Genomic DNA, 14,469 nt, shown 5'->3' with positions numbered 1-14,469 from the left:
GCTCCTGTGTTTCCCTATAAAACCCCCAAGCCCCTTCCTCCGGGCGGGCTGGCCCCCTTTGCCCCGCAGAGGAACAAAGCTATTGTTCCTCTTTATTCCCAACTCTGTCTTGATGTTATATTTTGGCTCCAAAGCATGGAGGTTGGTTTGGGGTCAGCATGTGCAATGGTGTGGTTGGGTCTCATAAGCAGGCTGGCCTCAAAGCCAGACCCCAAAGAGTTAACATGATATACGTTCATTTACACAAAGTACCAAAAGGGGACAATGAATCAATGGTGTCAGAGGTCAGGACAACCATCATCTTCGGGGGAGGGGGTGGGGGAGGTGGTAACTGGAAGGGCGGATGCCGGGGTTTCCGGGGTGCTGTTATAATTCTATCACTTGGTAGGGGTGTGTTCACCTTGGGAAGACTGAACAATCTTGTGCTTACAACTCGTATCCCATTTTCCATGCATCTATACTTCAGCGACAGGTACCCCCTTCCCCCCACCCCCAAAGTTAATGCCAGGCTTGTTATTCTCCAGCTCACAGCTGTTCTTCAAAATACAGTCATTCACACTTGAGGTCAGTGTGAAACCCCCTGCAGACGGGAACACGTTTGAATCTTCGAAGGTTCTAGTCTCTCTTGAGGTTTCCTTGGGGGGAGTGAAACGTTTCAGGGTTTCAGGAGCGTCAGCTTCGTCTGTCCTCCTGCTGAAGACCTAAACCGCTGGTGTGCAAGAGCCCCTGGGTGTGGCTTCAGGTGGCTTCGCTTGCCGGGGTCCCGGGTGATGTGGGGACAGCCACAGATGCCCCGGGGCGGGCCCGGGGGTGCACCGCTTCGCTCCGGCCTGACAGGAAGGAAAGAGAAATGCGTCAGTTGTTCCAACGTGAAGAAAAATTAACTTCCTTCTCTCCAGGACGGGCGCCCCTGTCTCTTCTCTCGAAGCAGATGCCAAGGTAGGAGAACATCGGAGTCCAGCCATCCGGGTGGGTTGTTCCGAGGGCGAGGCGGGTAGAGATGACAGTGATTGTGACTTCTCCTAAGTTAACGACATTGAGAGGGTGGGAGACAAAACCAGAGATAAGTTAGAGGATGACTTGTAATTTATTGAATAGCATACGTTTAAAATGTAGGGTAACCATCTAAAGGGAATGGAGAAAGTCCTTGAGATTTAGTTAGAAACCAAGCCAAACCAAAAGCACACTATCTAAGTCACAGGGTGTGAATTTTTTTTTAAGGAGGTGTATGTTTCAATGGTATTTATATTGTATTTGTACTGCGTGTATTGCATTTGTTTGCTTTCTTCTGTGGCTTGTAAATTCGTGTACATAGAGTTTATTACCGTTCTGTTCTGAATCTACTTCATAAATTCAGATTGTTTCGACCACCAATAATTTCTAGTTTGGACATGGAACATAAATATACTTTTAAAATTTTTTTTAAAAAGTGAATTAGTTGGGGTCTAATTTAAATTTCTTTTGGTTGAGCTTCTTTAACCCGCAAATGCATTTCTTGGCAAGAGGAGAGTTTATGAGAGAAAAATACATACTAGATAGTGAGGATCTACTACGAAGTTAGACTCCGTGTCAGAAAACGATTACTCAGCCAAGATAGTGGGACATTCTAATTTCTTAGCTTTTCTGCCTGAATAAAGCATAAGGCTTTGAGGTTTAACAGCCCTAAATTGGAGTGTGATTTTCCGTAAATGACTTAAGCCCTCCAAGCCTCACCCTCCTCATCTGGAAAATGGGCGTACGTGCTTCACAATGTTGTAATGAAGATGGAGGTCATGTAGGCAGAGTACTTGTCAGACTGGCCCAGAGTAAGTGTTAAATAAACCGTTGCTTTCGGTCCAACAACAAGGCTCACAATTAGGATGAGTAGGATCCTAACAATGTAATCATCTTAATTCTCATTTCCTTATGCTTCCATAAGAAGAGGTCGTGTGTTTAACTTGGATTCAAAACTGCAAGTTTGTGGGGAGGTTTTCGGTGGCGAGCGGAAGCTCATCCCCCTTTCTCCTGTGTCGGGTAGGATTCGGGTCTTCTAGATTTCTAGATTTCCCCATCCACGCAATTTCACATATTAAGGACTTGATGTTTATACAACTCGTGGAGACTTTTAAGGGAACAAATACGATGTCAGGCACGGGGCCTTGGACGTGCCGTGCAAGCCGGGGAGGCTGACGCTTGAGCCTCACTGGCTTCCTGGAAAAGCCACCTCTGATTAAGTGACAACAGAGACAAAGAATTGATAGACACGCATCTGGCCTCCCCTGGCGGAGGCGGACCCAGCCCAGTTGGGGTTGGAACCCCAGAGACCCGCGCGCTCCACATTCTTCTCCCGCCTTGGCCATGTGGACTGCCGTTCTTTGCGGCTGCGACAGGCTTCCAGAAAGGACACACAGGAGCAAAAAGGGACGACCTTGTCACATGCAGCGTCAGGGGCGGTGTCGTGACACACCGATTCCACCCCCCCCCCGACCCCCCGCCACATCCCAGGCAGGGTGGCGTGGCTGTTCTCAAGCTGCAGCCTCTCAAGGAAACCGCTGTGGTCAGAGCAGAGCAGCGGGGCTTGGGGCCCCCGAGGTGACCCGGGCCGTGGCCCGTGGCAGGGCTGTGGCTGTCGGGCTTTGAGAAAATTCTGCAGTTTCCCTTCAAGATCCCAGCAGCGCTGACAGTCCTGGTCACGTGCACACACAAGCCCCCGCAATTTGCCGCCTTGCCACCGTCCTGGTCCCCTGGCCAGAGGACAGGGTGGAAGGGTGGGGACCCCCGCCTGCAAGCAGAGAATGACGCCTTTCCTGGCCTCCTCGCTCTTCTCCCTCCGGGCCGCGGTGCTCGTGCTGCCCCCTCGGCTGGTCTGGAAGCCAGTCAAGCTTTGCTGTGAGGCCAGGGAAGGAGACAGAACATTTTGCAGACAAAATGGATCAAAGTGTGGAGCTGCATTTAGGAGCGGACCCGGCACCCCCCACCCCCGGGGTTGCCTTTGTCCTTATCAATCTCTGAGAAATGTGCTATGGCTTGATGGCTGGTTCTCCTACTTTTGGGGGTTCCCGCAGGGGGGACGGTCTGCAGGGAGGAACGTCTCTGCGTCCTGCTTGCTACATCCCAGCCATTGCTCTAGGTCTCCACCCTGCTGATGTACTGAATTCCCAGATCAGTCCTGTGAAGCAGGGACAGCTCTCTAGGGCATCCAGGAAGCAGAGAAGGAAAGTGAGTCTCATGGAGATTAAACCACTGGCCCAAGAGCACATGGCTATGCCCGGGAATTGGGTGGGTTTGATCCCAGATTCTCTGGTACCCCAACCAATGCGGAGACGGGACAGTTCGGTGTAGAGGGCTTCTCCAAGCAGCCGTGGGAGATTTTTCCTTCAACGTGGTGCTATAGTATTGGTTTTCTTTGTTAATGATTAAGTATAATTAGGCTGGTAGTTGGAGTGCTGTGAGCAAAGGCAGACACCATTGTAAAATCACAAACGTGCAATGGAAAAAGGAGGTCGGGCTCCCTGTAGGTAAGAACAGAGCCCGACTTCTTTGCTTGGGACAGAATAAATGCGATGTAAGAGGCTGCCCGGTGAATGGGACAGTGACCGCGTAAGGAGCAGCTCAGAAAAGTGGATCTGGGAGACTTCATCCCCCCAGCTAGGCGGCTGTGACTTTCTGTGCGAGATCATTAAAACAAAACACTTTGCAGTGCACTTCTCGCCTTCCAGAATAACTCAGATTTTCCCGAAGGCTGGAGTTTCAGAACTGGGGGCTTGTCCGCTCACTGGACTATCCTGACTTCCTACTCTGCTTGAATTCATGCTTCCTGCTTTGCAAGCAAACCCACATGTCACAACATTCACTGCGTTTCTCAACACACTCCAACCATTAAGGACCAGCTTGATGGGGGCTGAGGGATCACTAAATCCCAATGTCACCACTGGAAAGGACTCTTGAGTACAAGCCAGAATGAAGTCAGGGTCCCGTTGGAGAACTATGCAAAGGAAAAGGGTGTTATAATAAAGAAGGAGTGACTGATTTTGATTGTAAATATGGGGAAAGTTCCTGAATTAGGTAGCAATTATTCTGGACCTTGAAAGAATAATGTTGATGGTAATGACACCATTACTACTACTGCTAATTACAGCTCATACTTATCACCCGCTTATTCTAGTGATGTGAGTACTGGATGTGTATCCACATGGTTAATCCTCACAACTACTCGGGGAAGTAGGTGCAGTAGTTCTCAGGACAGACAAGGAAATTCGATCCCAGCAGGTTCCGGTAACTCACCCAGGACTTAGCAAAGGGCAGAGTTGAGCTCCTCATGCACGCAGTCAGGCTCCACACCGGCTTTCCTGACTGTTCTCTCGCTGCCTACGAGTAGATTCGATTTTGGTGGGCAGAGGGGAGAGCAGGAGCAAATGCACAATGCACTTGGGGAACAGTCTCGAATGAGTTCACCACGGGAGCGTCGGAGCCCTCACGGGGAAGTGGGGATCAGAATAGGCGGACACCAGGTTGGGGGGTCAGGAAGCCCCTGTTCCTGCTTCGGACACTTTTTATGGGCAGTGGAGAAGCCGGGCTCCCGTGCTGGAGGGAGAATGCCACATTCTCACCCTAATATTGCTACATGCACTGTCCCCCACCTAGAGATACCCCCCTCACTGTTCCTCAGACCAGCTCCTCCCCCTCTCCCAGGCTCAACGGGCCTCACCTTTGCCACGAAGACTATCCTTTCCCCCGTCACCTTCTCCCTCTGCCTCACCAGCCACTCTGTCCTGTCACAACGGCTCCCATAGGTGACAGCCATCAGCGTGCCAGCCAGTGGGCACAGTGTGCTCTGCCCCCCGGCAGCTCTCCCTGTGACGCACTTCGTGACGGTGACAAATGTTAACCTCCCACCTGACTCTGTCGTCCTAGATGGTAGTACGTATCACGGTACGAGGAACACACGACCGATTTTCATAGGTTTCATGTCATTCTTTTACTACCTCCATGTTCTACTTCAAAACTTCACATCAGTCAGAACACCCACAAGAGAAGTACTTTTGTTTTACTGATGTTTCAGCACATATGACAAATATTCCAACACGGTTTCTACTACAGGTGACTAGGAGTGGAATTTGTAAAGGTGTATGTCACCCTGCGAATGCCGGGACGTGGTTGAAATTCTGATTTTTCCTGGTGGTTCCCATGGGCCTGTGCTGCCCACTGACTCCATCTGGTACCCCAGAAACCTCTGTTGACTAGGAAGTTCACTAAAACACAATGAAACTTTAAAAAATTACAAATAAGTAAATTATTGCCAGGGGTCTGGGGACACTTCGTCTTGGATAAATAGATGATGAACTAAGAAGAGTTTCAATGAAGCATTTTTGAGTGATTTGCAAGATGGATCATGCAGGAGACTGTCCAAGTTGGCGGTTGTTACAAAACTTCTAAGAATTCAAATGCCAGCCTGACTGTGATAAAGTGCAGAGCGTCCGTTCAAGAGGATTGAAAAAATGCACTTGACATGATTCAAAGATATTGTATTGCAAGAAGAACTCTGAGCCTCTCCACCACAGCCTGGAGATCAGATCTGAAATTGCATATGCAGATTCATAATCTGAAGCCCCCAAACCAAAAGAGCGAACCACCAATGAGAACCAACCATTCTCTCTTCCCCAAACTCCGTTCTCCTACAAACCTAATAATGTGTTGAAACATGAACAAGGGAATTCTATAACTTAATTCTATAACTTAGAAATGATTGGATCTTCCAATTCAGTGGTTATTAAAACTATGAAACTTTTTTTTTTAAGTAGGCTCCATGGGCGCAGAGCCCAGTGTGGGGCTTGAACTCACAGCCCTGAAACCAAGAGTTGGACACTTAACCAACTGAGCCACTTGGGCACCCTTTAAAATTATGAAACTCAGTGCTCCCTCATTATAGGAAATTTCTTATATTGTGGTTCACCTTTCACTATCCAGAAATAGAATTCGCATATACTATCATCTACACTACTACTACTACACACTACTACTACTACAATGCAATTATCATGATAAAAGGAGAAATAAGAGGACTTTATAAATTGTATATTTTTAATTCCCATGTAATGCGTACTTGGATACGTAAACTACATTAGAAGACCCAGTGAAGTTGTCAGATATTTGTGTAAATAGAGTCATGTTGACTATGACATTTACAAATGCAGATTGTTACCAGCATATGGCAGGAGTCATTCAGATACTACAAGCGATGTTGCCCTTGGTGATGCAACTTCCTGAAATGATAAACAATTCTTTATTTTATTTTATTTTTATTAGCATACAATGTATTATTTGTTTCAGGGGTACAGGTCTGTGATTCATCAGTCTTACACAATTCACAGCACTCAGCACAGCACATGCCCTCCCCAGTGTCCATCCCCCAGCCACCCCATCCTCCCCACCCCCCCTTCCCTCCAGCAACCCTCAGTTTGTTTCCTGAGGTTAAGAGTCTCTTATGGTTTGTCTCCCTCCCTGATCCCATCTTGTTCCATTTTTCCCTCCTTACTCCCCAGAACCTCCCTCCCTGCCTCTCAAATTCCTCATATCGGAGTGATCACATGATAATTGTCTTCCCCTGATGGACTTATTTTGCTTAGCGTAATACCCCTAGTTCCATCCATGTCATTGCAAATGGCAAGATTTTGTTTTTTGATGGCTGCATAGTATTCCTGTGTGTGTGTGTGTGTGTGTGTGTGTACCACATCTTCTTTATCTAGTCATATGTTGATAGACATCTAGACTCTTTCCATACTTTGGCTATTGTGGACATCGCTGCTATAAACATTCGGGTGTACTTGCCCCTTCGGATCACTACATTTGTATCTTTTGGGTAAATACCCAGTAGTGCAATTGCTGGGTCTTAGGGTAGCTCTATTTTCAACTTTTTGAGGACTCTCCGTGCTGTTTTCCAGAGTGGCTGCACCAGCTTGCATTCCCACCCACAGTGTACGAGGGTTCCCTTTCTCCACATCCTCGCCAATACCTGTCATTTCCTGACTTGTTAGAATTTTAGCCACTCTGACTGGTGTGAGGTGTATCTCACTGTGGTATTTCCCTGATGCTGAGTGATGCTGAGCACTTTGTCATGGTCTGTTGGCCATCTGGATGTCTTTGTAATGTCTGTTCATGTCTTCTGCCCATTTCTTGATTGGATTGTTTGTTCTTTGGGTGATAAACAATTCTTGTCAAAGTTCTAAGTGAAACCAAGTACAGTTTTCCTTCTACAGAATGGTTGCTTCAGGAAAACTCAGAGTATATTAAAATCCTGCAAAATGTACTTTGTGTTTATATGAGAGTTACATTTTATCAGAGAATTATAATATTTTCCTAATTGAATTATCTGGTGAGGTAGTCAACATTTGCATGGGGAAACAAGACAATTCTTTGTCATTGTGACAGCCAAAAACACCCCACAAATTTCTAACGATATAAGTGTGGTACCGTGCTTGTGCCAATCCTGGGTGAGTTCCAGGGACATGAAGCAATCATGGCTCAAGCCACCAAGCCAAGCCGGACACTAGGAGGACCCCGAACACCAAAGAGAAACTATCTTCCTTGGTGTCTATGAAATCTTGCTATGAAGGATCCTGGGGTGATGTCCAGAACCAATATATACCCTGGCGTGATGCTCTCTGCAGTCCTAACGGCATCATTTTAAAAAGTAACCCCTGGTTTATAAAGGATCTGGAGACAGAGCCTTCGTATTAAAGGAAGAAGTACATTCCATCTGAACGATAGAAGGCTTTACTCATAGTAAATATTAACCAAGTGTTTGAATGACCGAAGGTTGACAGAAGCTAGGATCAAATATCCAAAAGTCAAGAATAAAAAACACAGGGGGTTGGATACCAAATACCTATCCTCTGGTTTTTTAAGCTTTAAGCCAGCATCACCTGGGAACACCATGTTTTCATCTCTATTTGAAATGCTTTCAGTGAATTATGATTTGGCGCTAGATTCTTAGCTTAAAGATCAGTATAATAATGACCCCTCAATTTTGCTGCTTCTGCTGAACCATGGCTCAAATAATTATTTTCTCAGTCTACGCCCTTTGTACTTCAAGGAGATCCTTCTCGTCTTCCTTTGGTTTATCAGAGTGATATAGATCACATAGATTTTTTTTTTTTTGTTTCATTTTGTTTGGTCTTGCCTTGGCTACTAGGAAGGTCAGAAATACATCTAATGCTTAAGCATGGTGACTGTTTCACTGCAGGTTCATGGTGGAATGATCTCTCTCCCCTTTCCACTCTGATGCTGACATCTCTCTGACTTTAATTGTCCTCTATGTGCTTCTATTGTAAGCAACATCACAGTCTCGTTACACAGGGGATAGAGTATAAATCACCAGGCAATCAAGTCATGTGCTAAGCACTTGAACAGTGTCCGGCACTTGGAAGGTACTCAGTAAATATTTATTGAATGGATGGATGGATAGATGGATGGATCCAAGAACAAACCAAATTTTACTTTTCTGTAAGTAGGAGTGAATGGTCACTGGGGGGAGGATAAGCTCCTTCTCATCCATGAAAAGGGCCCTTTCCACTGGAGGCTCACAGCCATGTGATAGAGTGTAAGGAGCATTTTTATGTGATAACTGAATCCTATATTTCTTTTTTTTTTTAAGATTTGATTTATCTATTTATTTGACAGATGGAGATCACAAGTAGGCAGAGAAGCAGGCAGAGAGAGAGGAGGAAGCAGGCTCCCAGCTGAGCAGAGAGCCCGATGCGGGGCTCGATCCCAGGACCCTGGGATCATGACCTGAGCCAAAGGCAGAGGCTTTAACCCATTAAGCCACCCAGGCGCCCCTGAATCCTATATTTCTATAAAACCCAACGTCCCGAGTGAGTGAACATCTGCTTGTGCCAGGACTCCCCCAGTGAGTCAACTTGTTGCCATCATTCCCACCCTGTACCGCATGGCAGAGCCAGAGCGTGGAGCACAGAAACCACAGGAAAAGAAAGCTCAGTGCACACAAATCATGTGTTTTGAGACAAATGCAAAAATCTTCATTGAAATTACTTGAGAAATGAGTCAACTGTATAGTTCTTGGTCCAGTGGTAAATAAGAAGAAAGAACCAAGAGGCAAGTTCAGAAGAAATTGGCTCATAAAGTTGGAGACATATTGGCCAATTTGCACCTTACCACTTGTTGCTTGATCGTACGTTATTCCATATCGCTTTCCTCTTTTCCAGAGACTCAGAGCCTCGGGGAACTAAGATCTGCAAGTTCCATCTGTTCAGCCAGAAACTGGGGGCCAAAGAGGAACCAGACTTTGCACCCATCACGCAGGGATTACCAGCCAGTCTGGGCTAGAGCCCGGAGTCCTTGTTGCTTGGTCATTTCGCCACCTTCTGGATAGGAAGCCTTTGGAGGGCGGGCACTGGTGAGTACTTGCCTGAGGACTAGAGGCCGAGAGTGCCCCTTTCAGAGCTCTGCGCCTTCCGAATCTTTACTCAACCTGTGTATCTGGGAAAGCTGCGAATGGTACTCTGTCCCACAACAGAGTAACCGACAAATCTAGACTTCCTTAAGCCATGACTGCTTAGCCTACAGGGCCATGAACTTGGATGGGAAAAAGCTTACATCTTTATTTATCGTCCTCCAATTAAAATTTAGCAATTCTTTCCATTATGAATACAAACATCAAACCAGATTAGAACTAGCAAGACTGGTAACTGTCACTAATAGAAATCACCCATATTTTCATACCACGATGCATGTTATAGATATTTCAAAATATTACTTACAATCATCACTACTTTGGAATTACAGTAGTTGTTAGATCACTGCTAGATCTCATTATTTCATGCATCAGTGAGCATATATATTACTATGTTAAACATTTCAGTATAAATGATTTCCTTTGTAATTCAGTGTATTTTATTTTATGCATTTAAATACACAGGTTTCACCAGGCTACCAAAGATTAAGGAGAGATTCTTAACCCTTTTTCCTTAAAGAAAGTGATCCCTTAGGGCTCTATTAGCCTCTTATTCAGTGACTTGTTATGGATCGTAAATTAATATAATGTGGATTTCTGCTGAAGCCCAACAAAAGTTCAGCTTCTAAAGCAATGAAAGGAAGTCTTATTCCTGAGAAATTCATGTAGATTTGATAGCAAAATGATGTTACCGAAAGTATATTGTCTTGATCTACACTTTCTGCATTTCACTGATATGTATCTAGCCATGCTTTATCAATGCAGCACCATGTTCTTGGTTGGGGGAGGAACAAATTGAAGGTCATGTAAGCCCAATGTCTCCAATAGCGGGCGGAAAAGCAGGGGAATATGTGTAGAACCTTTCAACCAGCATTAAACAGAAACAAGACCCCATGGATAAGACATCCTTGAAAACCGTTAAAAACCATAAATAATTGATAGGTGGTGGGATGTTCCTTCGTACTTCCCCGACTGATTACATTTTTTGTGAGTTTTGAAGTTAATTGTAAAAATAATAGTTAAGTATTGAACACACTGAGTACTTCTAATGTATTTTCAATTAGGATGAGGTATGTTAAACACAGACCTTTCTGCCTCTCTGATCGCTGGAGATACTGGATTTATCTTAGAATAATTCAAGTTCAGGAGTCTGTGGCTTTTAGAAACATGAGAACGCCAATTTTAATACAATTTGAAATCTTACATTATCACGATGGCAGAAGGTGCGAAGGTCTGTGTGGAACGTTTGGTGCTTCCAGAAGTGATGTCGCAGACAGACACAAGCCAGGAAAATGAGGCCATTTTTGTTGTCTTTTTTTGTAGGCATTCAACGGCCTGGGCTTTTAATGACCATTACTCCTGACCCGAAGGCACTGGAGGGGAAGAGTAGCTTCTGAATGTCCTCGATAGTCTTCTAACTGCCAGTCCTGAGTTCCCTCAGATTGGGGCTCACTTCTGCTTTTGCAGAAATTATCTGCTTGGAGCCATGCCTGATTTATAGCAATCTCTGGCAAGACCTCAGACCAGAGATATGCTTTTGGCTTAGACGGACGCCGGAGGCAGCGGTAGGGCTCGGTGGAAAGGCTCCCTGGGTGGCATGAGGCTCTGGGAGTCACGAGTCCAGCTGGCGGGGCCTCTTGGGGCTTTCTTCTCCCGAGGAGTGTGACGCAGTCAAAAAGGAGAAAAAAAAAAAAAAAAGCCCAAGCAGCTGCCGATGAAATAAGAGAAGGCGCACTTTGAAGCACGTGGGGCTGTTCCGAGGGACTCTGAGCTCACGCACAGCCCCGGGGCCCTCGGGCATGGAGTGACCCTTGGCTCGGGTCTCCGCACCAGAGAAGGCATGGCCGGGGAAGTGAGCCTGAATTCCCTCCAGGAGCTGGAACGCGAGGTCATCCTCCAGGTCCTGTACCGAGACCAGGCGGTCCGGAACATCGAGGAGGAGAGGGTCCGGTATGCTGTCCTCCACGGCGCGCGACTCTTGGGGTTTTCCTGCTTGCCGCCCTCTGCCACCTGCTCGCTCACCGCTGCTTGCTGGCCGCGGGGCGTGCGGGCGTCCCCTCTGCGAGGGGCCCGTGAAGGGCAGAGGCCGGGTAGCCCTGCCTCTAACCAAGCTCCCCGCGGTGGGGTGCAGGGAGGCTGCTCTTGACATTGACTTAAAATAATGCCTTTTTGTGTCAAGTGTGTTGTCTGGTGCTTGTCCCTTTGCTACTTGGCGGGACTAATTCAAAGGGAGGTTTGCAGGCTTCTGCTATACCTCTCAAGGGACAGACCTCCTGCGAAGCATTGCCTGAATTGTTGGTCGGGGAGGGGGTCACCGAAGGCACACAGAAAAGTTGAGAAAGCCGCGTGGAAACAGCAGGTGTGCTGCGGTGCGTTCCTGTCTTCTTCTTTGTGTGCTTTTGCTTCCAACTTGGCTTTGGGGGGGGGGGCGTAGAACGTGAACCTGCTCGGCCTGTTCTTTGACTGGTCTGTCAATAGGAAATATCTTTCCTTGTCCGTCTAGAAGCTGCACGCGCTGTCGGTATGAGTTAACACTTAACAGAACAGGGCTAGACGGTCAAAGCCGCCGACTGGCAGCGGCCAAGATCCACCTTACCAGCCACATGGTCTTGTTTGTCAATGTCTGCGAAGGACACAAACACTGGACAACAAGCCTGTGGGCCAGGCTTTTGATTTTGTTTTGTTTTTATTTTTTAATTTAATTTTTTATTTTTTATTTTTTATTTTTTTATAATTTTATTTTATTTATTTGACAGAGGAAAGATCACAAGTAGGCAGAGAGGCAGGCAGAGAGAGAGAGAGGAGGAAGCAGGCTCCCTGCTGCGCAGAGAACCCGATGTGGGGCTCGATCCCAGGACCCTGAGATCATGACCTGAGCCGAAGGCAGAGGCTTTAACCCACTGAGCCACCCAGGCGCCCCTAATTTAATTTTTTAAAAAGATTTTATTTATTTGACAGAGAGAGACACAGCAAGAGAGGGAACACAAGCAGGGGGAGTGGCAGAGGGAGAAGCAGGCTTCCCACTGAGTAGGGATCCCGATGTGGGGCTCGATCCCAGGACCCCGGGATCATGACCTGAGCCAAAGGCAGACGCCCAAAGACTGAGCCACTGAGGTGCCCCTGATTTTGTTTTGTTTTTAATGGCAGAAATCTTTTAGAGCCTACCAAGAAAAATACACATAAAATAGATAACATTTGGGGCAACCCAATGCTTAAGGAATGAAATTTGTGGGTTAACTGGGAGATACAGTGTTCTTTTTTCTATCCTCCCCTGTTGTCCCAAAGCTCTCTGAAATGGACTTATACTTTTTTCTGCTAAAAAGTATAATATGCTGAGCAAAATGGAATTGTCTCCGGTGATTCGAGGTCTTTTGGTGATTTAGAAACATCCTGAATGCCAACAAAGTAGCACGGACTCTGTGGTCAGGAGGTTTTGTTCCCAAGGGCACAGACCGCAGCCCAAGTCCCGCAAGTGGAATGAACGCGCTCTAGCTTCTTGGGGCTGGCTTCTCTCTTCTAAAAGTTGCTAGCAGAGACGTTTCATAAGAGAATGTTCTGGTTACTAACACCTCTTCTAGGTCCAGTGCAAGGTCCCTTAGCACTTGGGCTATTGTCTCAGGGAAATAGGGACTAGAAGTGAACCGACCACCCACTGAAAAACAAAACCCACAAAACAATAGTCGGGATGCCCGGGGGGGCGCTCAGTCTGTTAAGCATCTGCCTTTGGCTCAGATCATGATCCCAGAGTCCTGGGATCGAGTCCCACATCAGGCTCCGTGCTCAGCGGGGAGCCTGCTTCTCCCTCTGCCTGCCGCTCCCCTGCTTGTGCTCGCTCTCTTCTCTCTCTCTGACAAATAAATGGATAAAATCTTAAAAAAAATAAAAACAGTAGCAAAAGCAGAGCATCAGTTAAATAATTTTATTGGGTAACTTAATGACAAGGGCAGGCATGTATATCTTTATAGATCTTTCCACGCCTTCTATATTAAAATTGATGCTATTTTCTCCGTATGTGTTTTGTTTAGTCCTCTCTCTGTCCTTGCTAACCATTAGGATGCCCTTTGGGCATGGAGGGATGAGCCTAGAACAAAACTAGTGGCTAACCCCTCTGTGCTATGCACTTTTTAGGCTTTGCCATTGAATCCTCCCGGCATCTGTGGGAGGTGAGCTTTTTCTCATCTGTTTCACCGTGGAGAAAATCTCTGAGCCTCTTTCTGGAGAGACTGAGTGAGATCCCGAGTTCACACAGCCATGTTGTTAGCCGGGCGTGGTGGATGCCAAAACCCCTTCTTTCTTCTCTTGCCGGGAGCAGTATTATCGGGGCCCTCGCCATGTAGGGGTATGTCTGGCGTCTGTCCTTTCATTCATTCATATCTTGTCACTTGACTCTTTGGGCCACAGGGCACTGAAGACGCACTTGCAGCACCTCCGGTGGAAAGGAGCACAGGGCGTGAGCCAGGAGCACAGAGAGAAGTCATGTGCGCGCTGTCAGAGCGAGCTGGGGTTTCTGCTGAACCGGGGGGCCGTGTGCAAGGGCTGCAGCCACCGCGTGTGCTCCGAGTGCCGAGTGTTCCTGAGGAAGACCAGTGCCTGGAAGTGCACCGTGTGCTTTGAGGACAGGTGAGATGGCCGGGGCGCTCACGTCCCCCCCATGGACTCTGGCCATGTGGACAGTCCCAGACCTGCTGCTGACAAAGGCTGTCGCTCCTCAGGGTTGAGCAGTGTTTACAGAGGGCTTGGTAGGAAGCTACCATCCTAGACTTGGAAGTTACAGTAATTTAAAAATGAATTGTATTATGTAAAAAGGTTTTTTTTTCTTTTAATTTACAAATGTTTATTTATAATGGCTAAGGATGGGCTGATCCAGGAATGAAGATTCATTTGGATTTTGTAACAAGGTGCCTAGATTTTCTTAGAGCTTAATTTATCACTTTCAGAGAAAGTCAAGAGAATTTTAACATATTAGAGTGAGCCTGTGTAGTGTTATTTATTTTTAAGATTTTATTTATTTATTTATT

General features: G+C 46.7%; 1 protein-coding gene across 1 annotated transcript in view; it reads left to right on the top strand.

Annotated features, from left to right (window-relative positions):
• The first annotated feature begins 661 nt into the window (after positions 1 to 661).
• Positions 662 to 14,469, top strand: part of SYTL3 (synaptotagmin like 3) — an 81,340-nt gene continuing 67,532 nt past the window's right edge. The window contains exons 1-4 of the mRNA XM_080806302.1: positions 662 to 939; positions 9,204 to 9,394; positions 10,775 to 11,401; positions 13,853 to 14,071. Coding sequence (XP_080662428.1) covers positions 11,292 to 11,401; positions 13,853 to 14,071 — 329 coding nt within the window. The 5' untranslated portion in view covers positions 662 to 939; positions 9,204 to 9,394; positions 10,775 to 11,291. The remainder of the gene's footprint in view (positions 940 to 9,203; positions 9,395 to 10,774; positions 11,402 to 13,852; positions 14,072 to 14,469) is intronic.

Source organism: Martes martes, assembly GCF_963455335.1.
Source record: "Martes martes genome assembly, chromosome: 6".
In the NCBI taxonomy this organism is placed as follows: domain Eukaryota; kingdom Metazoa; phylum Chordata; class Mammalia; order Carnivora; family Mustelidae; genus Martes; species Martes martes.
Note: the sequence above shows the minus strand (reverse complement) of the source record. Positions and strands in the feature narration are given on the sequence as shown.